General features: G+C 36.1%; 1 protein-coding gene across 3 annotated transcripts; it reads left to right on the top strand.

Annotated features, from left to right (window-relative positions):
- The first annotated feature begins 958 nt into the window (after positions 1 to 958).
- Positions 959 to 21,529, top strand: LOC137250052 (esterase B1-like). Of its 3 annotated transcripts, none has more exons than XM_067782282.1 (5): positions 959 to 1,170; positions 13,737 to 14,049; positions 14,121 to 14,271; positions 19,992 to 20,731; positions 20,811 to 21,529. In XM_067782282.1, the coding sequence occupies exons 1-5, from the start codon at positions 1,121 to 1,123 to the stop codon at positions 21,270 to 21,272; spliced, it is 1,716 nt and encodes a 571-aa protein (XP_067638383.1). In that variant the 5' UTR covers positions 959 to 1,120; the 3' UTR covers positions 21,273 to 21,529. The 3 variants fall into 3 exon arrangements, with proteins under 3 accessions (XP_067638383.1, XP_067638397.1, XP_067638389.1); XM_067782296.1 differs by having other exon boundaries at positions 991 to 1,009; XM_067782288.1 differs by lacking the exon at positions 959 to 1,170 and adding an exon at positions 6,294 to 6,400.
- The last annotated feature ends 860 nt before the right edge of the window (positions 21,530 to 22,389 follow it).

Raw genomic sequence — 22,389 nt, 5'->3', positions numbered from 1 at the left:
AGTTTATAGCATCACTGAACCGATTATATTTTTTTGTAAGATTAGATTAATGACAGTGTGTGATAAGCTATGCATTAGGCAGGGTCGATTTGTGGGGAGGCAAAAAAATCGCCCATTTCTCTGTGAAAATCATATTCTAGGGATCAAAATAAGAAACTTTGCCCTAGGAACCATACCTCTAAAACGAATTCTGATGTCCCCCCTTTGGGGCGTAAGGGCAAATTTTGAAAAATCCCACTTTGAAATGCCTATGATTTTTCTTTTTGGAGTTTATTGTTCTCTTTAGAAATTTATTTAGTCAGAACATATGTAAATGAAAAAATTTATTTAACTTAGTAATAGAAAAGAAATAAAAAAAAATTATTAGAAATTAGCGTTGTTACAACCCCCTTTTAAAACCAAGGCATCACTGTGATGCATTTGCATGTCGTAAACATAGTTGTGTGGGTTTTGTATTCAACCGTTTTAAAAAATGAAGGTATCACTGTGACACAATTGCAGATCGTAAAATTGCTTGTGTTGTTTTTTTAAGCCACCACAAGACACAGCAGGTAGAATTGAAATTGCCCCTACCCAAAAGTTCGACCCAAGGGGGGGGGGGGGGGGGGGGGGGCATCAGAATTCGTTTTAGAGGTATGGTTCCTTCGGCAAAGTTTCTTATTTATATTATTATATTATATGATTTTCACAGAGCAATGAGCGATTTTTAAATCGCCCCGCCCTACTATGCATATATGTATGTATGTATGTATGTTTATCTATATGATTGTAAACAATAACTCATTCGTATTAAGGTAATGCAATTAAGTTTTACTTGACAATCAAATAGCTGATTATAAAACTCACAATAAATCCCGTTATTTTTAATCATATGTATTATATGCGCGTGTATGTATTATTCTGATAAGTACTAAAGTTCATATTGCAGCACTAAATGGAATAAGAAATATGTCAGTTCACTTTCGAACGTTCTATAATCATGAACTATTTTACTCAATTTTAAACTGCGGTATTTATTTAGTTCCGTGCGCGTATTTTAAGAACGTTGTTTTTATATACATAAGTTTGAATTGTTATTAGTTATAGTTTACACTGGTTAACCTCTTTGAGTGCAATCACAATGCTAAGCATAAATATGCCTTTCATCGATATGGTGCAATTGGGTGGAAAGTATGAAAACTTTAGTTTGCATAAGTGAACATATACAAAAAAAAAAAAAAAAAATTGCGAAATGTTAACACTTTTTTAAGTGATATCAAAATTTCTTTTGGAGTCAAGACTGTTGAGCGTGATCCGCCTCTCATACCGCACGTCCTGGTTTTAATTCCCGGCCGAAGCAACAACCAAATTGATATTATTATTATAACTTAAATTCTTTTTATACTCAGCTGAGCAGAGCTCACAGAGTATATTCATTTTATTCGCATAACGCTACCCCGTAACGGCATTAACCAATCGAGATAGATATAGACTTCAATATATCAAAATGATCTGGACGAAAAAAGAAATTCACGATAACTTGAGTAAATTTTGAGATATCTTAATGAAATTTAGTATGTAAGTTCCTGGGCACTCATCTCAGATTGCTATTTAAAATGAACGAAATCGGACTATAACCACACCAACTTTTTCGATATCGAAATTTCGAAAAACCGAAAAAGTGCTATAATTCGTTCCCAAAGACGGAAAAAGCGATGAAACTTGGTAGGTGGGTTGACGCAGAATAGAAAATTAGTAAAATTTTGGTCAATGAGCGTGGCAACACCCGCTTTTAAAAGAAGGTAATTTAAAAGTTTCGCAAGCTGTAATTTGACAGATAGGTATGTAGTGTTCGGTTACACCCGAACTCAGCCTTTCGTACTTGTTTCAGAATACTTTTTTTAGCACTTCTTGTGGGTTAAATTCACACTTTTTCGGGTTTTACATAGAACAACACGACAAAGTGTGGTTTTGGCAAGAAAATTTGTTTGTGTTTACATTAGGGTGGTTTAAAAAAAATCGATATCGGATTTTTCTTTTAAGGCACCCCCTAAACTGTTTCATTTTGTTGGATTTTAAGATTGCTAAAGTTTGAGAACAATTGGAACATGTTAACCCATGCCACTGGAGCCTCAAAGTTTTGAGAATGGGGTTTTTTTTGGCAGTTTGGCGACTTCGGCGACCCATATCTCTGGAACGGCGAAAGTTATTTGCCCGTGTCATACACAAAATTAAAGGCGATACTGTTAGTAATATTATATATGCATTAAAAAATACGTAAATAGTACTGAATTTGAGATAATGAAGCCAATGCTTACAGTGTTGCACAGTCGGGTCAAACAATGCCAGCGCAATAAGTTCAGTACTAAGATACCATAGGTTATTTATCTTTTTGTTAATTACTTTTTCTGATATTTCTTTTTCTATGCTTTCGTATTTCAATAGATTTTCAATGAGGTTTATGTCTTATTTTGGTCGCCAAACTGCCAAAAAGATCGAGATTTTCAAAACTTTCAGGCCCCAGGGGCACGGGTTAACATCTCCCAATTGTGCTCAAACTGTGGCAATCTTAAAATCTAACAAAGCGAAAAACATTTTAGGGGGGTGCCAACAAAAAAATTGTGAGATTTTTTGTTTGTTTACCCTTTGAGATAAAACCACCCTAATGTGTATAGGTATCTTAAATGTAAAAAAATTTCAGTTTTATGCCTTAAATGTCTCTTCAAAATGGACCCTAAACCTAAAATTATATCTTAAATGAGGTATCTAAACAAGCTTCATTTTTTTTACCCTATGCGATAAAACCACCCTAGTGTACATAAATATAGAACAATGTATCTATACATGCACTTATTAGCAAGATCAGTTTATAAACAAAGCTAATTTTTTATCTGTATTAAAAATAAATTTGGTTTATATATGTAAATGCACTGCAACAAAGTGTTCTAGCAAGATACGGTAAAAAAACCGATATAGAATATTTAAAAATTTAATGTTAAATGGTTTTAAGAACGAGGTATTGCTGAAGGGTTTCAGCATATTCATTTAAGACCTACGATGCGGAAAGCAGAACAAGCTACCACCATAACACGGCGGCCGCCAAAATTGTTGGTAATGCAGATGATAATGTCGTAGTAGCATTGACCAAGAAACTATATCCGTTCCAAGCAAAATGTAATGATCCCAAAGAAGAACAAAAGGAATGGCTGACGAACATACGGCTGGAGATGGCCAGCAATAAAACAGAAGTTGTATTGGTGAGCTGTTGTTGTTGTTGTAGCAGTGCTTCGCCCCATCCAATAAGTGTGACTACACACTAATTGTCATCAATATCCTCAAACGAGGAAATTTGCATTTTCAACAGGGTTGAACCAGAGCGATAAGTTTGTTAGAGGGGTTGGATCTACGTTGCAATTGAAAAGATGGTTGGTTTCATGTGAATACACATTAAAATCGGGACATATAAATTAGGTATGTTGGGGTTGATTACGAACAAGTAAAGCTTTAACCTATTACAGTATCCAGATCGAAGTTGATCTAGAATGGCACGCATCTTCTTGGTAAGGTTGCTATCTTCAATTGCAAGTTAGGAGCATTTTTCGTTAAGAACGGGGTTCACCAAGCAATTTCTGCCATAGTGGGGTCGACGCCTTTTTATGGATGTTTCTGAGTGCCTTGTCATGCTCCTTTTTTTTAGACGGCTGAGTTCTTAATTGTCGGATTTCTTCGAAAACTATCACAAATACAAATTATTAAGCAGTGACTATGAAACCTACAACAAAGTAATATTAGCATTGTGTATTCCAATATAGAAATAAGCTAATTGCATTTTGCTTCATATTATTTTTGTTTCGCTTTAGTGTAGTTGAGTCCAAAGTGCCTAAAGCTTAGTTTGAATAAACGCCGAACAAAACAAGCTCTATTCTATGTTGAATATTTTTAGGTACGGCCGTGGTATTGCGGTACCGGGCTTCGCTTACCGCACATATAATCCTGGATTCAATTATCGGATAAAGCAACGTAAGCAAGTAAGGAAAGCCAAGTTCCGGTGTAACCGAACATTACATACTCAGCTGCCAAATTACAGCTTGCAAAACTTTTAAATTACCTTCTTTTAAAAGTGGGCGGTGCCACGCTCGTTGTCCAAAATTTTATTTATTTTCTATTCTACGTCACAAGGTCAACCCACCTACCAAATTTCATCGCTTTATCCGTCTTTGGTAAAGAGTTATCGCACTTTTACGGGTTTTAGAAATATTCGATATCGAAAAAGTCGGCGTGGTTTTAGTCCGATCTCGTTCATTTTAAATAGCGATCTGATATGATTGCCCAAGAACCCACGTACCAAATTTCATTAAGATACCTCAAAATTTACTCAAGTTATCGTGTTTACGAACAGACGGACGGACATGGCTAAATGAATTTCTTTTTTCGTCACATCATTTTTAAATATAGAAGTCTATATCTATCTCGATTAGTTTATGTCGTTACGTCGTACCGTTATGCGAACAAAATTAATATATTCAGCTGAGTATAAAAAACGAAAAAACAAAAGTGAAAAATAAGTAAGGAAGGCTAAGTTCGGGTATAACCGAACATTACATACTCAGCTGAGAGCGTTGGAGACAAAATAAGGGAAAATCACCATTTAGCAAAATGAACCTAGGATAACCCTGGAATTTGTTTGTAAGACATAGGTTTCAAATGGAAAGTATTAAAGAGTATTTTAAAAGGGAGTGGGCCATAGTTCTATAGGTGGACGCCTTTTCGAGATATCGCCATAAAGGTGGACCAGTGGCGACTCTAGAATGTGTTTGTACGATATGGGTATCAAATGAAAGGTTTTAATGAGTATTTTAAAAGGGAGTGGCCCTCAGTTATATATGTGAAGGCGTTTTCGAGATATCGACCAAAATGTGGACCAGGGTGACCCAGAACATCATCTGTCGGGTACCGCTAATTTATTTATATATGTAATACTACGAACAGTATTCCTGCCATGATTCCAAAGGCTTTTGATTTCGCCCTGAAGAACTTTTTCATTTTCTTAATATGGTAGTCGTCACATCCATTTTACAAAAGTTTTTTCTAAAGTTATATTTTGCGTAAATAAACCAATCCAATTACCATGTTTCATCTCTTTTTTCATATTTGGTATAGAATTATGGCATTTTTTCATTTTTCGTAATTTTCGATATCGAAAAAGTGGACGTGGTCATAGTCGGATTTCGCCCATTTTTAAACCAAGATAAGGTGAGTTCAGATAAGTATGTGAACTAAGTTTAGTAAAGATATATCGATTTTTGCTCAATTTATCGTGTTAACGGCCGAGCAGAAGGACAGGCGGTCGACTGTGTATAAAAACTGGGCGTTGCTTAACCGATTTCGCCCATTTTCACGGAAAACAGTTATCGTCATAGAATCTATGCTCCTACCAAATTTCACAAGGATTGGTAAATTTTTGTTCGACTTATGGCATTAAAAGTCTTCTAGACGAATTAAATGAAAAAGGGCGGTGCCATTTTGAAATTTTCTTTTATTTTCTTGCATTACTGGAGTTGAATGTTGACATAATTTACTTATATACTGTAAAGATATTTAATTTTTGTTAAAATTTGATTTTAAAAAAAATTTTTTTTTTAAGTGGGCGTGTTCGTCATCCGATTTTGCTAATTTTTATTTTTATTTAGCACACATATAGCAGTAACGTTCCTGCCAAATTTCATCATGATATCTTCAACGACTGCCAAATTACAGCTTACAAAACTTTTAAACTACCTTCTTTTAAAAGTGGGCGGTGCCACGCCCATTGTCCAAAATTTTAATAATTTTCTAGTTTGCGTCATAAGGTCAACGCACCTACCAAGTTTCACCGCTTTATCCGTCTTTGGTAATGAATTATCGCACTTTATCGGTTTTTCGAAATTTTCGATATCGAAAAATTGGGCGTGGTTGTAGTCCGATTTCATTCATTTTAAATAGCAATCTGAGATGAGTGCTCAGAAATCTACATACCAAATTTCATCAAGATACTTCAAAATTTACTCAAGTTATCGTGTTTACGGGTGGACGGACGAACATGGCTAAATGAATTTCTTTTTTCGCACAGATGATTTTGATATATAGAAGTCTATATCTATCTCTATTAGTTTATGCCGTTAGTTCTTACCGTTATGCGAACAAAGTTAATATACTCTGTGAGCTCTGCTCAGCTGAGCATAATAAGTGTAGTTTAATCTACATTTATTATATTCAAACCAGTGTGTATTTCATTTGAAAATTTATAAATATGACAAGAATGTAGAAATTAAATTTCCAATTTAAATAAAATAATTTTAAAAAATTTTTTAAATTAAACGGTTTTATTGAAAACAATATTTACATGAAGTAATAATAATACTAAAAGCTAGAAAATAATTAGGTAAGTCCTAGGTACTAGTCATCACACTCCTCATCAATCTAGGGCGTTGATAAGACAATTAAATAAAAGCGTTGGGCGCGTGAAATTTCTAAAAATGTGATTAGGGTTCAGTTGGTCTGATATATGACTATCAATAGAAACTTTCGCGTCCAACGCTTTTTTTCTCCCTTTTTTTCCAATATAAAAACGTTAAACTTTGTGATATTTATTCTAATACATCATAGAAGATTTCCTGAAAAAATTACTTTGATCGGAGCTATATATAATATATATCCCATACAACCGATCGTTCAGATAAGGGGGTTTTTTGCCATTTTTTTTATATTTATCTTAAAATCGTTTAGGTATGTACATCTGTTCACTATATATTTCTTATCTTATACAGTGAATTATTTGGAGATTACGAATGGGGTAATATTATTGTACAGCCCCATTCATGAAAGGTATGAAGTTTTCGGCACAGCCGAAGACAGTCCCGTCCTTACTTGTTTTAATTATTTTATTTTCAAGTTTTTAGGCTTTATTTAATTGCTTATTATTTCACAATCTATTTAGTTCATTTAGTGACTCATTACTACAAGGACTTTCCTGACAATTTGTTACAATCTAATTCCTCAATACATAATCCTTCCAAAGACTTTACTCGACTCTGCGCCATGTATGCTTGTCCCTCCTCCAACTCCAAAATATTTTGATGTCATTTCTACCGTACTATGTAATATTTTTTCCAAATATGAGCCAAATCGGGCATCATAGGTCACTTTATATTCTCGTATTTATTATGTGTTCCAAATATGAGCCAAATCGGACCACAAATACGATTTTTGTGAATATCTCGATCCTTGCACCACCTATCGGCGCTTTTTTCCATAGGTCGCTTTCTACTCTTGTATGTATTATGTGTTCCAAATATGAGATAAATCGGACCCCAAATACGATTTTTGTGAATATCTCGATCCTTGCGCCATCTAGCGGCGAATTTTTTTCATAGGTCGCTTTCTATTCTTGTATGTATTATGTATTCCAAATATGAGCCAAATGGAACCACAAATACGAATTTTGTGAATATCTCGATCATTGCGCCACCTACCGGCATTTTTTTCTTATTATTGCATTGTCATCGGGTTCTGAATTATATTCCAAGTTTCAAGCTTGTAGCTTATCGGGAAGTAACTTAAATTTCTATTTCAAAATTCGTGCAAACCATCCAACCAGCCAGCCTGTCAAGTCAACCTAAATAAAACCGTTTAAAAAGCAACAATGTGCGCGGCAGGTTTGTAAATATTTTAAATGCATAACTTCCATGGAAGACTGACATGATTCATGTTCTCGTTGAGAATAACTCCCGAATAAGGAACTGTTCTTGTTTTCCCCGCGAGGAACAGAAAATTGTTAGTCTTCCATAGGACCAATGAGATAATGTTTAGCGGCATTGATTCGTATTTTTAAATTTTCCATACCATACAAACCACATTAAGAATTCGGATTTGAATGCATCGCATGAAGGGAATATTTTGTTTTGATAGTTAAATATAATATTTCGACTGCTGAGTGCAAGGAGAATCCATACCAGGTGCTAGTAAGGCGAATTCAACGGATTCGTCGTGCAGAAGAATGTCAAGCCAAAAGAAAATTTTCATTGATTTCGATTAACTCATACATCAAGGCAAATCCATACCAGGTGGCAAAGCGAATGCAACCGATTCGCCGTGTAGAAGAATGTCGAGCCAATAGAAATCATTGATTTCGGTTAACTGACAAGTTGTAGTACAAGGCGTTGTATGGAAAATAATCAAGAAGAAGCAATCAGCTGTTGGGATAACAGCACCTGGTACTGAATTCGCCTTGCTGACATATTAAAATATAAGGGACTGTATAGAAAATAATCAAGAACAAGCAATCAGCTGTTGACATAACAACACCTGGTACTGAATTCGCCTTGACTGAGTGAAATATCACCCTATCTCTGCAGTTGCTTCGAAAACGCCCTATTTTCGAAAAGTTTTGAATAACACACTATTTTAGAATTATTTCCAAAAACGCGCCATCTCAGAATTCTTTCAAAAACGCCTACGCTTCGATATTAGCTGGGGCTTTTATGAAAAAAATGTATGGCATTGTTCAACCGAATTCTGAGAGGGGGTTGTTGAAGCGGCATAGGGAATAGGGTGATATCTTCGAGTTGGATACAGGATTACTTAATTACTAAAATTAATTGACTATTAGTTAGTTGACAAATAGTCATAAATAGTCACAGTCGACTTTTTTCGGCCGTTTCCGAGGCAGTGCACGTTAGTTAATTGTGCACTAACTTATAGTAAGATTGTCGTTAGTATCTTTTCCTGCTGGGTTGATGGCTTGCAACACTTTTCAACCAGTAAATGTCTGCACTTTTTTGGTTTAATAAAAGCGAATTACTTTTCGAAATGCCGTAAAATTGTCAACAAATGTTGAGCATTCTTTAGCAACTAATAATATTTTTCTGGGTGTTTTTTATAAAAAATGTCTTCGACAATATATCTCAGCAGGAAAAAAACGCAACCACGCGTTAACTGTAAGTTTAATAGCGTTTAGTCTTTGAGCAAACTTCTTGTAGTACTGTGGGCTCATTCAGTCTATGTTAGGTGCACACGGACCGAAACTTTACCTTACTTGATTGGGAAATTGGAAATTTCTAAAAGAAGAAAAAAACAGTAGCAAAGATCCATGAAGAAGCTTTTGTAACGTGCTCTGCCTAATCCAAAAGAGAGGAGAAAACGAAGAAAAAGCAGCACTATCTAAGGTTATATCCATTGGTAAAGTTTTTTAATTCGTATACCTCTGTGCCTGTTTCACTTCGAACAGCAATATTTAGTATATGGGCCATATAAATCGCGGTCTAAGTAATTTTGGAAAGTGTTATATACCCATCTTTAGAAGGCACATTATAAAATACACAAAAAAAACCTATATATTCAAGTAATAAGCAAACTTTTTTTTCTACTAAAACGAATTCTAAACAAGTAAGGAAGGTTAAGTTCGGGTGCAACCGAACATTACACACTCAGTTGAGAGCTATGGTGACAACATAAGGGAAAATAACCATGTAGGAAAATGAACCGAGGGAAACTCTGGAATGTGTTTGTATTAAATGTGCATCAAATGAAATGCATTAAAGAGTATTTTATGAGGGAGTGGCCATAGTTCTATAGGTGGACGCCATTTAGGAGTATCGCCATAAAGGTGGATCAGGGTTGACTCTAGAATTTGTTTGTACGATATGGGTATCAAATTAAAGGTATTAATGAGGGTTTTAAAAGGGAATGGTGGTAGTTGTATAGGTGGTCGCCTTTTCGAGATATCGCCATAAAGGTGGACCAGGGGTGACTCTAGAATGCGTTTGTACAATATGCGTATCAAACGAAAGGTGTTAATGAGTATTTTAAAAGGGAGTGATCCTAAGTTCCATAAGTGGACGCCGTTTCGAGATATCGCCATAAAGATGGACCAGGGGTGACCCTAGAATTTGTTGGTACGATATGGGTATCAAATTAAAGGTATTAATGAGGGTTTTTAATGGGAGTGGTGGTAGTTGTATAGGTGGTCGCCTTTTCGAGATATCGCCATAAAGGTGGACCAGGGGTGACTCTAGAATATGTTTGTACGATATGGGTATCAAATGAAAGGTGTTAATGAGTATTTTAAAAGGGCGTGGGGCTTAGTTCTATAGGTGGACGCCTTTTCGAGATATCGCCATAAAGGTGGACCAGGGGTGACTTTAGAATGTGTTTGTACGATATTGGTATCAAATTAAAAGTATTAATGAGAGTTATAAAAGGGAGTGGTGGTAGTTGTATATGTGAAGGCGTTTTCCAGATATCGACCAAAATGTGGACCAGGGGTACCCAGAACATCATCTGTTGGATAGCGCTAATTTATTTATATATATAATACCTGCCAAGATTTCAAAGGTTTTTTATTTCGCCCTGCAGAACTTCTTCATTTTCTTCTACTTAATATGGTAGGTGTCACAACCATTTTACAAAGTTTTTTCTAAAGTTATATTTCGCGTCAATAAATCAATCCAATTACCATGTTTCATCCCTTTTTTCGTATTTGGTATAGAATTATGGCATTTTTTTAATTTTTCGTAATTTTCGATACCGAAAAAGTGGGCGTGGTCATAGTCGGATTTCGTTAATTTTTTATACCAAGATAAAGTGAGTTCAGATAAGTACGTGAACTAAGTTCAGTAAAGATATGTCGATTTTTGCTCAATTTATCGTGTTAACGGCCATGCGGAAGGACAGACGGACGATTGTGTATAAAAACTGGGCGTGGCTTCAACCGATTTCGCCCATTTTCACAGAAAACTGTTAGCGTCATAAAGTCTATGCCCCTACCAAATTTTAAAAGGATTGGTAAATTTTTGTTCGACTTATGGCATTAAGTATCCTAGACAAATTAAATAAAAAAGGGCGGAGCCACGCCCATTTTGAAATTTTCTTTTATTTTTGTATTTTGTTGCACCATATCATTACTGGAGTTGAATGTTGACATAATTTACTTATATACTGTAAAGATGTTAAATTTTTTGTTAAAATTTTACTTTAAAAAAATTTTTTTTTAAGTGGGCGTGGTCCTTCTCCGATTTTGCTAATTTTTATTAAGCATACACATAGTAAAAGGAGTAACGTTCCTTCCAAATTTCATGATGATATCTTCAACGACGGCCAAATTACAGCTTGCGAAATTTTTAAATTACATTCTTTTAAAAGTGGGCGGCGCCACGCCCATTGTCCAAAATTTTACTAATTTTCTATTCTGCGTCATCAGCTCAACTCACCTACCAAGTTTCATCGCTTTATCTGTCTTTGGTAATGAAATATTGCACATTTTCGGTTTTTCGAAATTTTCGATATCGAAAAAGTGGGCGTGGTTATAGTCCGATATCGTTCATTTTAAATAGCAATCTGAGATGAGTGCTCAGGAACCTACGTACCAAATTTCATCAAGGTACCTCAAAATTTACTCAAGTTATCGTGTTAACGGACGGACGGACGGACATGGCACAATCAAATTTTTTTTCGATCCTGATGATTTTGATATATGGAAGTCTGTTATCCAATCAAACTTAATATACTCTGTGAGCTCTGCTCAACTGAGTATAAAAAAACTATCGGAATGAAAATTGTTAGAAATCTTCTAAACTTATTTTAGCTGTAAACAAAAAAATGTTCCATAAGAAATTTATTAAAAATGATAATATAGTAGTTAAAAGTTCATTTTAGGCTAATTTCTCATAATTTAAGCCTGATATCTCTACTAAAATTCAAAAACACAATGATATTAAAGAGATTCTGAAATGCACGTAAAATACCTTTAAAGTAAGCCAAATATGATATTTTTCCTATAATTCTATCAGAAGCTATGAAAATTTTTTGGCCCAACCCTACATTCAAATGCAAAATATCTATCTATCTATAAAGTGGGGACCTCGAAATCGGACTTAGAGCTATGGTGTCTTCAGCAATTTTTCTTAGAATCATCTGTAGATTACGTGTTTGCTATACTCCTGATAAAAAAAATCCATCCATACAATTTGACTCGCTCTAATGTCTATACTTAAACAACTTACGTCGGCAAATATACTCCAACAATTTTAGGGAGGTCTTAATCAATGACAGTTACGATAACGTAAACAAGTTTGTTAACTCCCTTTGTAAATTCAACTTACATTTCCAAGTCTGATTAACATTATTGTACTTTTATAAATTTTTATTTTATTTTTACTTTTCTTACTATGTATTTAATAGCTTTGTTAAACAATTTCTAAACTTTGTATATTCTAAGCTTTGTGGCTAATGTTGCTAAAGCTAAATACTATATTGTCTAGTATAATTCATTTAATCTTTTCGAAACAAGCAATAATAATAATAATATATACCCATCTTCTTCTGGGAACATTTGTGACCTTTTTCGGATAATTGTGAGATTATTTCCGGATGGCTCATTTCGAGGCTATTTCAGTAAAACTTCTTGACTAATATCGGGACTATTTCGGTGTACTTTCTGAACAAACCCATCATGTTGGGCCTGCCTCCAGATAATTTCCGGATTGTTTTCACTAATTTCTTCAAATCACATCGGCATTTATTACGGATCTTTTGCAGAACTATTTTTAGATTTTCGAGTTGTTCCTTTCAAAACTTAATCGCCTGTTAAGTGCTGCTATTTTAACCGTCATTGCACCTATTTTGAAAATAAGAACAAAACTACCTTACTTCACTGAATCAAATTTTGTTGAAAATCTATTTAAAACTCTTTTTTAAAAGTTCTTCATAGCAAAAGAAAATGCCCATCAATATATGAGGCAGACATGGCTTTACTAGCTGTGTTTTTTATTGCGTACTATTTATGGCCTGCTAAGAGCACAACTTTATCTACACTTATGAAATAGGTGTTTATAAAATCAGTACTTCCAAGTTAAATTATATAGTTTTTATCGAGCTTTTAATGTTTTACCATCCCTGATTAAAAAACGATATGTCAACGTAGAAAATGCAAGTAATGTAGCTTTATTGTGCTTTAAGCTGGAGACATTGGTGCTTTATCGGTAACCGTATCGGTAACCTTATAACAGCTGATTCGACCAATCTTATGAGAATCAATGCAGTCGATTATTGGTGCCGCTAAGGTCGTAACCGTATCGTAGCCAACCAATTGGGTTTTGGTTTACCTTTGTTGTCGTTGTTGTTGTTGTAGCGATAAGGTAGCTCCCCGAAGGCTTTGGGGAGTGTTATCAATGTGATGGTCCTTTGCCGGATACAGATCCGGTACGCTCCGGTACCACATCACCATTAAGGTGCTAGCCCGACCATATCGGGAACGATTTATGTGCGCACATCCCCTCCCTCCCCACCCCCAAGTTACATGAGGAGCTTGGGGTCTCCAGAGCCTCGTCTGTTAGTGAAACAGGATTCGCCGCGGATAGGTGAGGTTGACAATTGGGTTTGGAGAAGCTATATATTGCGCTGTCAACCTGAAGGGTTGCGCTACACACCCCTTGAATCTGGTATTTTAGTCAACTCTTACGACAGGCATACCTACCGCGGGTATATTCTGACCACCTTACCCGCTGGGGGCTTGGTTTACCGTCGTAACGATAATCAGCTGATTACGTTAGGAATACGGATGCAGCGATACGACATACGGCACCAATGACTCCGGCTTTATTAAGCTATGCGCAATTGTCGATAAGCATTTTTTATATTCGTAAATGAAGATGTATATACAAGTAAAAAGAAAACATGCTATTATTGACTAAAGGTTTTTTTAATTTATTTACTACACACAGAATGGTCGCCCATCGCATACAACAATACCGCGCCACCACCAACGAAACAGTTGTGGTTCCAACAACGTACGGCCAGGTGAAAGGTGTGAAACGCAAAACCATTTATAATCAGACATTTTATGCATTCGAGGGAATACCTTATGCAAAGCCACCTATTGGAGAACTTCGTTTTCGCGCCCCTCAACCGCCACAACCTTGGACTGGAGTACGCAATTGTACTAGTATGGGAAATAAACCTTTGCAAAGGCATTTAGTACTTGGAATAACGGAAGGTTCAGAAGATTGTTTGTACCTCAATGTATATGCTAAAGAGGTGAGATCACATATATAGTAGCCATGTATATAGAATGTGTAAGAAATGTTCTAGTAATATATTGATTGCAGTTAAAATCCGATAGACTTTTACCGGTTATGGTGTGGATCTATGGTGGTGGTTTTCAAATAGGAGAAGCTACAAGAGATATATATGCACCTGATTATTTTATGGAAAGAGATATAGTGCTCGTTACCTTGAATTATAGGCTTGGAGCTTTAGGTGGGTATGAATGAAAAAAATTGTTGAAAAAGGATGAATAATACTGTAATGGATTTTAAAGAAATTCCGCTTATTTGAAACCTTCTGCAAACGTTCGAATTCAAAATTCAGTAATGCAAAATGGTCTTTATTGGACTACTTTGAGAGTACTTCACAATAACACTCATACTGCACAACTAATTTCGTGTTTAAATCAAACTGATTGCTTACTACTCAGCTTGTTCTGCTTTTATACTCTCGGTTTCCTCGTTCACCCATTTCTCTTAGGGTATAGTAGTTTCGTGAACTTCATCCTTGGTTACCAGCATATACATATATATTTGTAGTTTATGTCTATTTTATAGCTATATGTGGGTGTATGCGTGAGTACTACTTCGGCTGATGACTACATTTATGTGAGAGTTATCTCTTCGTTGCCTTGTATGTATGTGGGTAAATGATGATTAATATACTTATGTAGCTTGCTTTAATGTTTTTGGTGTTTTGCATTTATTTACTTACTTACTTAATTGGCGCTTAACCGTCTAAACCGTTATGGCCGTCCAGCAAGGCGCGCCAGTCGCTCCTTCGCTCCGCTAACCGACGCCAATTAGTCACACCAAGAGAGTTTAAATCGTTTTCCACCTGGTCCTTCCAACGGAGTGCGGGCCGCCCTCTACCTCTGCTTCCATAGGCGGGTTCCGATAGAAACACTTTCTTGGCCGGAGCATCTTCTTTCATTCGCATAATATGGCTTAGCCAGCGCAGCCGCTGTTTTTTAATTCGCTGGACCTTTTTGATGTCTGCGTATAGCTCGTACAGCTCATTATTAAATCTTCTTCGGTACTCGCCATCGCCAACGCGCGTAGATGTCCATAAATCGTTCGAAGAACTTTTCTCTCGAATTCTCCCAAAGCCGCTTCATCTGCTGTTGTCATGGTCCATGCTTCTGCCCCATTTGGCAGGACGGGCGATAAGTGACTTGTAGAGTATGATTTTCGTTCGCCGAGAGAGGACTTTACTTTTCAATTGCCTACCTAGTCCAAAGTAGCATTTATTGGCAAGATTGATTCTTCGCTGGATTTGAGTGCTGATGTTGTTGCTAGTGTTGATGCTGGTTCCCAAATAAACAAAGTCTTTTACTATTTCGAAATTATGGCTGCCAACAGTAGCGTGGTTACCAAGGCGCGTATGCGCTGACTCTTTGCTCGATGACAGCACGTACTTCGTTTTGCCCTCATTCATCATCAAAACCCATCTTTACCGCTTCTTTTTCCAGTTTGGATTAAGCATTTATTTAGTGATGTGAAAATTCGCCACAATACAACGATTTCTTCAAACAGAAATTAATTTTGTCACCTAATACACTCCATGTATAACTTCTCCTTTGAGAGTATCACTGCCCTCATAAGCTTTGATCTGAGCTTCTATAGAAACTCCGGTTATAAATAAAGCGACTTCATGTGCGCCTAAACTCGACCAGATTTAGGTTGAAATTGTCATAAAAGCAGAGACAAAATTATTTCTGGCATGAAAATAAATGTCTTGAATCAGACATGCTTAAATCGTAGAAATATACTCATATTCATCATCATCATTAATTGGGGCTTACCGTCTAAGCGATTTTGGCCGTTTCGTTTAAAATCACCCCAGCTATCCCAGATAGAGAGCACCAAATGAGCTCAAGTCTTCCTTTGCCTGCCTCTTGTAACCTAGCGGAGCTCTCTCTCTTATTCTGCTTTCAAATTGCGGTGTCGACTGGAATGCTATCTTCGTTCATTTGCATAACATGACTTAGCCAGCGAAGACTTTGGTCTTTTACTGGCTGCAGTGTCATCATACCTGCGTAAAGGTCATAGAGCCCTATACTCCAAGAGCCAACTCATCTTCTCACGACACCGTCGATGATTCCGTGCCATACTAAGGGACAGGTATGATGAGCGACTTGATTTTGGTACGTCAAAGAGGACTTTACTTTTCAATTGCCTACTCAGTCCAAAGTAGCACTGGTTGGCAATATCCATTTTCTTTCTGATTTCTAAGCTGAAATTATTTTCGCGTTTATGCTGGATCTCAGAAAGACGACGTCATTCACCGTCTCGATCTTTTATCAGTCAAAAGTGCCATGGCTGCCAAGGCCACAGATTCTTTCTTGGATGACAAAATGTACTTCGTATTGTCCTTATTTACTGCAATACCACCTCTTCTCCTTATTTTATCCAGAGAAGAGAGAACTCAGGCGCATGTTTAAAGGCAAATAATATCAATATCATTGCATGCGCCAGCATGTTCAGTTCTGCTGCTAGAACTAGCTCCTCCAGCAAATCGCAAGAATGGGAGTCAACTTGTCTGAAACCTCGTAGGGCTACAAATGGCTGGGAGAGAACTTTGCCAATTCTCCCATAGCTCATGGTGTTGCTCATTGTGAAGATCTGGTTGGCTGTAGATTTACCACGTCTGAAACAGCACTGATAAGGCTCAATTTGGTCGTTCACCTTAGATTTCAGTGTAGATCAGTGCGCTGGGTGGCACCTTATACACATTTTAAGCAAGCATTTTCCATGGTAATTGTCACGGTTTGCGTGATCGCCTTTCTAGTGGATTGGGCAGAGCACATCTAAATTCCAGTCTGAAGCATGCGCTCATCTCAGCATATTTTGCATAGGACTTGATGGATTTATGAACTCTTTGCCTCCATGTTTGAACACCTTGGCGCGTTATCTGTCATTACCCGGCGTCTTGTTACTCTTTGCCGAGATATTTCCATTCTCCGCTCGTCAAATTCGGGTTCCGGTACGATCATCGGCGATTAGGGTATCGGGTTTTCCTTGCCCTCGTTAGCTAGCAATGAGGAGAAATGTTGCCTCCACATTCTGCATATCAGTCGCCACTTTCCTTCCTGTAATAATCTACCCCAGCCTTGACACCTTTTATCACCTGGCGGACTAACGCCGTTCTTTTCCAAGTGTTTTCCCATTGAAAAAGTGTCTCTCTGTCCTTAAGAGATAAGTATCCCAAATATCGGCCTGGATAAAAAGCTGATTATTGAACAGATATCAAGGAAATGATAAAGACATACGTATTTATTGTTGTTATTTGTTATGCTTATGGGTAAAACCTTCGATAACTTCAGATGCCGTTGGTAATATTTATTTGTTTAATTGATTATATATCGGTATTTATGCAATAATGTAGACGTGGTATATATATTGGATGATGGTCTACTTAACCGAAGGCCCTTAGTTCAGCTAATGGAAGAAGGAACACCAAAACACTTTCAAACAAATTTTTTAAGCGGGATCACCCTTTGGAAGTGATCTGGCATACCCACAGGGTATAGTTCTGCAATGAAAGGCTTTCCATAAAATAATACCACTCTTTAGGCAGTAAACATTTTAAACCGGCATAGAAGATATAGGTCTCCATAAATCTTTAGAAAAAAATAGCCCGTCTCACAAATTGGAAAAAAAAACTTCGCCAAAATGTTCAAAAAAATCTATCGTATCCAATTATTATCATTTTTATAATTTTTTATACGATGATCTCTTATTATGCTCAGAACAAAAGTAGTCGCAGAATGACATTATAGTGCGACCACGAAAGTTTGTTTATTATCTCTTATTGGATTAGGCTTAATCTTGCCATTTAAAAGGAATATTAAGCAAAATGAAAGTAAATTCCAAAATTTTTCTCCTATCAAGTAATATCAGAAAATAAAGGCAAAAAAGGTTACCAAATGAAGTATATTGAAATGAATATCCGTCATCCCTTGTAAAATTTGGTTTCGAGACAAACCAGTTTCGGCATTGTGCCATCATCGGTGTCGATTTTCGTTCCGATCTGTAAATCGTAGGTACATGAGCAGGTTGGTCAAAATTGATGCTTGTGTATATTTATGTGTATGTGCTGCGTGTTAATTCAGAACCGAGGGTGGTTTTACTGATCGATTTGTGTGGTTTACTGAGGCAGGTAAAAGTCAGTAATTCTAGTGGCTTGACCTTCTTTGTGGGTTTTTTGCTTTGGTGCGTTTACTGTTTTGTGTTTATTGGTTGTTATGTGTTTGTCTGTTGTACCTGTGTGATTACTTTGTTTCTTGTAAACAAATTTTAAAGGCTCGAATATTGTGTCAGAAATTATATTTACCTGTTCGTTTCTTATTCTACCGTCGAACGTTTTCTGTTTGTAGATTTCCATGTTCTCGAGTACGTTGAGACGTCGGCCTCTTGCTTGTATGTGAAGGACCCTAACTGTTTTATTGATGTTTGCTGGGGAACATTCATTTTCGACCATGTGATTCGCGAAGTTAGACTCTGGTATAATCTTATGGATTCCGTGTTTTATGTTATAATCTCTAATGTGTTCTCTGAACCTGATTCTTATTTGTCGTCCTGTTTGTCCTCTGTAACTATGTTGGCATCCGCAGGTAAGCTTGTATACGCCGTGGCTGCTAAACGGATCCCCTGAATTAGTGTTAGATCTTAGTATTCACTCTAGATTGTTCGATGTTTTGAACGCGCTCTTAATGTTGTATTTTTTAAAGAAGTTTGCCAATTTATATGTTGCTTTTCCAGTATATGTCATAGTCGTCCAGCTGTTATTGTTTTCCTTTTCATTATTTCTCTTTGGTTCACCATGAGTCCTTCTGAACTTATCCACTAGTGCTCGTTTATATCCGTTGTTTGCAGCAATGTTATATATTACTTCAAGCTCTCTCTTATATGCTTCTTGTGTAAGGCCTGTTCTTTCAAGTCTATGTAGCAAATGCCTTAAGCTGCACTTTTATGCTGTTGGGGGTGATTTGAGGTATTATGTATTATTGTGTCGGCGGCCGTTGGCTTTCTATATATGTCGTAGTTAAATCTTTAGGCAACTTTATCTATATTTATCGTGAGGTCTAGATAGTTGATTCCTCCGTCTTTTTTGGTTTCCGTTGTGAATTTTATATTCCCTGCTTGTTGAGGTACTCCAGTACAAGCTCTTCGTTATTAGTGGTTAAAACGCATATTATGTCATCCACGTATCTAGCATAAAATGGCACGCCTAATTTGGACTTCAGCTGCTGTATGTACTCTCTTCCAGATTTTGCATGAAAACTTCCATAAGAATGGCTGATGTGAGCCTACCCATTCCAAGACTGTTTCTTTGTCTATATATTTTATTGTTGAATTAAAATAGTTTTGATGTAAAAAGGTTCTTAGCGTATTTGTAATTTGCATACTATTCACATTGCTTTTGTATTATGAACAATTGTTGAGCTAACTATGTCCAAAGTCTCCGATAGTTGTATTGATGTGTATAAATCTTTTATGTCAAAAGATACCTATTTGCTCTTTGTTAGCTCTACGGTCTCAAGTTTCTCTATAAGTTCTGTTGTGTTAGCTTTTGCATATTCGTTCCTTAGCTCCAGAGTATCTTTCAATATCGTTTTTAAATATTTGGACACTTTGTAACATGGTGCCGATTTAAAGCTAATGATGGGCCTCATTGGAATGTTTTGCTTGTGGACTTTAACGTAACAGAACGGCTAATAATATAAATTTGTCCGTTTACGTTCTTAATAGGTTTTCAAAATAGTACTTCACAAGAGCTCTCAAACTTATTAAAAAATTTGCGTTATAATTAAAAAATTATATATTATCGCAAAAATATAAAATTTATCTCGAGCATATATAGATTAAAATTTAACTTTGATAAATTTTAGTGTCACTAAACTCCTCTATTTTTATACCCAACTCTAACAGGTTTCTTATCTCTAAGTGATCCTGACTTGCAAGTGCCTGGAAATGCGGGTTTAAAAGATCAATTACTCGCGCTACATTGGATTAAAGAAAATATCGGCAAATTTAATGGCGATCCAAATAACATAACATTGTTTGGTGAGAGTGCTGGCGCTGCTTCCACACATCTACTGATGCTGGCACCAAAAGCAGAGGGACTATTTCATAAAGCTATACTACAATCAGGTAACGCACTATGCCCCTGGGTTGAATCCGAACCAAGAGATTGGGCTTTTCGCCTTGCTGTCGAGTTGGGATATAAAGGTGATAATACCGATAAGGAAATATTTCAATATCTAACAAATACGAGCGGTGCGAAAATAGTTCAAACGCATGAAAATTTAATATTGCCACAGGAAGCTGTAGAACGTGTAGCATTCGCTTTTACGCCAGTAGTTGAACCATATGTCAGCGAAGACTGTCTGTTGGAGAAACCATTCAAAGATTTACTCATCACTGCATGGAGTAACGATATACCAGTAATTATGGGTTTCACATTAGATGAGGGTCTATTAAATTTAGAGGAAACAAAGCAACAGCCAGCTTTGGTAAATGAAATAGGCGACTTTGTGCAAGTCTTACCACCTGCAGTGAAGAAAGAGCGGAACATTGATGTGCTTAAGGAGTTGGGACAGCGTTTGAAAGAGGCACATTTTGGCGATAAGACACCAAGCGATCAGGAAACACTCACAGAATATCTCGATGTAAGAAAATAAAGCAGAGAGCACTAAAAAAAATACAAATTACATATTTTATATTGTCTTTCATTCTCCCTTGATATAGTTGTTAGCCTATCGAAATTTCGTCAGTCCCACACATCGTACACTTTTAGCTCGTGTTTCCTATGCATCCGATGTACCTACATATCTTTATCGTTTTTCTTTCGATTCGCCATTTTTCAATCAATATCGCATTTTAAAATGTGGCAAATCTATACGCGGAATCTGTCATGCTGATGATTTGGGCTATTTGTTTTATGGCATACCAGCAGGAAAATTATCATCTGAATGTAATGAATATAAAACAATTCAACGTATGATTGCTATGTGGACATCATTTGCTAAAACAGGCAACCCCAATTGTGCAGAAATAGCAACGACTCAATGGAAACCCATTGAAGCGGAGGATGCAGATCGCACACAATTGAAATGTTTGAACATTGACAAGGAAGTCAAATTTATTACACTGCCGCACGAAAAATTAGAAGTTTGGAAAAATTTGTTCACCAACAATAGTTTATACTAAATAGTATGAGATTTTATGTTACGTGTTGCATTTGTATACAATTTTATAATAATTTAAGAGAAGATATTTTTTATTTTTTTGTTTGTGTTCGTATTTAGGCCTCTTATTGAGATTATGTTATTTTTGGGATTTTTGACCAAATGTTTATTATTCATAGTAATTTTGTGTTATAAATTTGTATTAAATTATTTAAGTTTGAATTCAAGTTACTCTTGTTGAAAGTTAAAATAAAGCAAACTAAATCATCACAACTCTAAGGCCCTGTTTTTCAGTAATTGGTTAAGCTAAGATTAAACTAAAAAAATAACGTAAAAATTCCACTGACTTTTCTAGCTCCGCATCATGCTCAATTCTCACGGGAATGCTCTGTATCATTGGGAGACTTACAAGCAGAGGTCGTTGTATTAATGTACACATGACTTGTGATAAATAGATGTTGCTGTTGTGTTTTATTTAACACGGCTAAAGGCCAAGCAGCGACATATATTTTTGAAAATGTTTGTTTATTAAAGGTAGTGTTGCCAAATTAAAGACAAGAAATTAACAAATTATCTGGTTCACAAACTTAACCAGACTTCTTTCTATCTGGATTTATCTGCCTTACATGGAAAATTGTTTTTATGGCCCAGGATCGAAGACGAGATGATGGCTATTGCAAACGAACACAAATAATTGATAGTGTTTAATTCTACCAGATTAGCCGTTTAAGGTCAGCTTAAATTTCAGATCAATTAGACTGAAAAACTGCAGAATAAGTTTAAACGTAGTTTAGCTGACAAACTGAGTTTTAATTTTACTGAAAAATCGGGCCTATAAGAAAAAAAAACTGCATTAAAATTATTTAAAGAGACTAACTTTGCTTTGAAAACTGTGCTCGGATTGCCCGGAATGCATAGTTTGTATGGATTGTAAAGTCACAACAACAAAATAAAATGTAAGGCGCGATATTAAGTCAGCTTAAATTTCAGTTAAATTAAACTGAAAAACTGCAGAATAAGTTTAAACGTAGTTTAACTGATAAACTGAGTTCTAATTTTACTGAAGAATCGGGTTTAAAAGAGAAAAATTGCAATGAAATTCTGTAAGGGGAATAACTTTGACTTGAAAACGGTGCTCG

The sequence above is a fragment of the Eurosta solidaginis genome, chromosome 1 (genome assembly GCF_040869045.1).
Source record: "Eurosta solidaginis isolate ZX-2024a chromosome 1, ASM4086904v1, whole genome shotgun sequence".
NCBI classification, from domain to species: domain Eukaryota; kingdom Metazoa; phylum Arthropoda; class Insecta; order Diptera; family Tephritidae; genus Eurosta; species Eurosta solidaginis.
The sequence above is the reverse complement of the archived record's forward strand: the minus strand, read 5'-3'. Positions and strand labels throughout refer to the sequence as shown.

Coding starts and splice junctions, on each gene's coding strand:
- LOC137250052 (XM_067782282.1), top strand. CDS start 1,121: ATGCTAAGCATAAATATGCCTTTCATCGATATGGTGCAATTGGGTGGA. Junction 1,171..13,736: donor ATGGTGCAATTGGGTGGAAA/GTATGAAAACTT, acceptor TACTACACACAG/AATGGTCGCCCATCGCATAC. Junction 20,732..20,810: donor CACTCACAGAATATCTCGAT/GTAAGAAAATAA, acceptor CCCTTGATATAG/TTGTTAGCCTATCGAAATTT.